General features: G+C 34.0%; 1 protein-coding gene across 1 annotated transcript; it reads left to right on the top strand.

The window, feature by feature from the left end:
* The first annotated feature begins 509 nt into the window (after positions 1–509).
* Positions 510–2804, top strand: LOC127720441 (transcription factor HES-1-like). Its single transcript, XM_052227033.1, has 3 exons — positions 510–716; positions 960–1055; positions 1815–2804. Exons 1-3 carry the CDS (start codon positions 657–659, stop codon positions 2610–2612), a joined length of 954 nt encoding a protein of 317 aa, XP_052082993.1. The 5' UTR covers positions 510–656; the 3' UTR covers positions 2613–2804.
* Positions 2805–3046: the final 242 nt, after the last annotated feature.

Genomic DNA, 3046 nt, shown 5'->3' with positions numbered 1-3046 from the left:
AATACACAGTTAGAAAAACAAGTTTGAGCTTATATTTCCGGAAGCAGATGTTAGTATCTGCTGTATTGATAGTTTTTGTTGACGATCACTTTTTAAATCACTTTATCAGATAAAGTTTTCTTTCTAACCACTAAAGGCATTTTCCCACGACCAAATACAATAGTTCACATTCCAACGGGCACACGGTTAGTTTACCGATAACGTAGTCGCGAGACGTATATAAACTCTTTGTTTAATCATGGTCGTTTATCAACGAGTCGTGTTTACATACCTTCACTTAACAGACGTTCGTACCTGGAAGGCGTGGTTTTCCCACACTTTTGCACTACTGCCAGATAGTCATAATGGCACGTGGAGTTATTTATCCTTGTAATGATTGACATGCCGATACATCACTTTTTTAAAAACCACCTGTCGCTAACCAATGAAATTCCACTAGGCACGAGACCGTTACCTTTAACCCTTGCAATTCTATATTTTGATTGGTTAACAGTAATGGATTCTATCCGTGAGAAAGTCCGTTGAAATGCCATCACACAAGATTGAAACATGTGGCCTGTCATATAAATACCGTGTAAACTGAAATTGTGACAATTATTTTTCAAACCCACTCTTGCTAGGACTTATTATACTGAAAACTGGAAATTGAACACAAAATGTCTGTAACTTCACCGGATATTCCAAATGAAAAAGAAAAGAAAATATCAATAAGAAAGGTAACAGAATTTTCATACTTTTAACACTTAAGACAAAAAAATGGAACTTATAAATAACTGTATGAGAAAGAAAGGAAATGTCAGTAAGAAAGGTTGTTCATTTTTAATACTTTATACACTTCAGAAAAAAAAAACAACTTATAAATAACTTTATAAGATTAAAGTGGTAGTTATATACAATCATTCTTCTCAATAGATCTTTTTTGTTTTGTCAGGTTTCTTAAGTTTTACTTTCATTTTCAGACTAACAAGCCGATAATGGAAAAGAGAAGGCGTGCTAGAATCAACAGTTGTTTACAGCAACTGAAAACTTTGGTCTTGGAAGCTATGAGGAAAGATGTAAGTATATATTTCATTTTTTTTTTTTCATTTTTTTTTCGTTAGTTCTTCTGCAGTTGCATCAAAAGTACGTCAATAATTCTTATCTCATTGCTTGTGTTATGTTTTGAACTTTTAATAATTTTGACCTCGAGCATCACTGAAAAGACATTAATGTTCAAAATGCTCATCTGGTGCAGTACAAGTGGTACCTTTACTTAATATTATTAATTTGTCTATGTATATGTTTCTCTAACACGTAAAGTGATTTATGCGAGGACGTATCCTTCTTCTGAGTTCTTAGTACATTTTGATAACTATTTACCAACGTTTGTAATCTTGAACTATTGTTAATTATTTTTAACTTTGTGGTGGGGTGTGAATGTGCAGATTCATCGTGATTAAATCAATAGTTTAAATCGGACCCTGGAATGTTCATTGATTTAAAAAAATTGGACCCGATTGATAAGTATTAGGGCCAGGTTTAATTGGATATATTAACAATATACAGTCACGCGCCTACTGTCATTGTAGCAGGTTGATACTAAGGATCAACGGCGAGATTGTTGTAGATTATGATTTTATCACAGGTATTGGGTTTTAATCGAACCTCGAATACAAAAGCTACATACAAGATTATTTTTGACCAGACGGTCAACAACCCGGATGATATTGCAAAATTATAAATCCCCTGTCGAGTCCGGGAAAACATATAACGACAAATATTAATTTTGAATTAAAGTATATATTAGTTAATATGACTCTATTTTATAATTTCAGAGCTCACAGTATTCAAAACTTGAAAAGGCTGATATTTTAGAAATGACCGTGAAACATTTACGATCACTACAAAGACAACAGATGTCCAGTGCTCTTGCAAGCGACCCAACTGTGATTACCAAATATCGATCAGGATTTAATGAGTGTACAAATGAAGTTATGAGATACTTGGGGAGCGTGCAAAATGTCAACGACGACGTCCGAAGCCGATTAGTGAATCATTTGTCATCATGTTCACAAACTGTCAACGCTACAACACAGACTGCCCAGACGCAGCCTCAACCTATTAACATTCCACAACAGCAGCACGTGCATCTATCTCAACAGCAGACGACAGTCCGAGTAAATGGTCTGAATTCACAATCAATGAACCAATCGCAAGTGATCAGTCAATCAATCAATCAGTCACAAACAATCAATCAACCTCAGCGATTTATTCAGTTGTCACCTACTCGGGACACTAAAACTCAAATTTCCGGTGCTTTTCAAATAATTCCAGGAAATGGATTAAACGGTCCAGTTGCATTATATGTTGGACAATTAAATGACAATGAATGTACAACGCAGACTACAGTTCCTGTCTTCTCCTTACAAGTGCCACAGGAAACCGTCAAAGTAGTTTCATCACCGACAACTCTTCGCAATAAAGAGAACTTTAGTTATCAAGACTCGAACAAAAATAGCCAGTATGTTCATTCAAGTACACCTAAGGCATTGGACTTTAATCACAATCACCCAATTCATTGTGGAAATGTTAACATGAATATGTATTCTGAAAAATTGTGGCGACCATGGTAGACGTTTGTCTGACCAAAACATTGTTGAGTTTTGTATTGTTACATGTTTGTCTTCCAATTTTATACGTGATAATTTTATATTATATATCTGATGCTGGAACAAAGTGCTAATTTTGTTATACATTTTATACATTGTTATATTTGACGCATTTTAATAATGACGAGTAATCGCTATTAAAATTTTAAAAGATTCTTTATTATTCTGTTTTTTATAGTTTGTTTCAGTTTCCGTGAAACCTAGACTTCCTGTTTTTGAAGGTCTTCTGTTTTATGCTCATGTCGTCTTTTTCCACTTCGATTTGTAATATTATAAAAAAAAAAAAAAAAAAAAAAGTAAAATCACAAAAATACTGAACTCCGAGGAAAATTCAATCGGAAAGTCCCTAATCACATGGCAAAATCAAATGACAAAACACATCAAACGAATGGACAACA

This window comes from Mytilus californianus, unplaced genomic scaffold (genome assembly GCF_021869535.1).
Source record: "Mytilus californianus isolate M0D057914Y unplaced genomic scaffold, xbMytCali1.0.p SCAF_11, whole genome shotgun sequence".
In the NCBI taxonomy this organism is placed as follows: Eukaryota; Metazoa; Mollusca; class Bivalvia; order Mytilida; family Mytilidae; genus Mytilus; species Mytilus californianus.
This window is presented reverse-complemented; position numbering and strand designations above follow the sequence as displayed.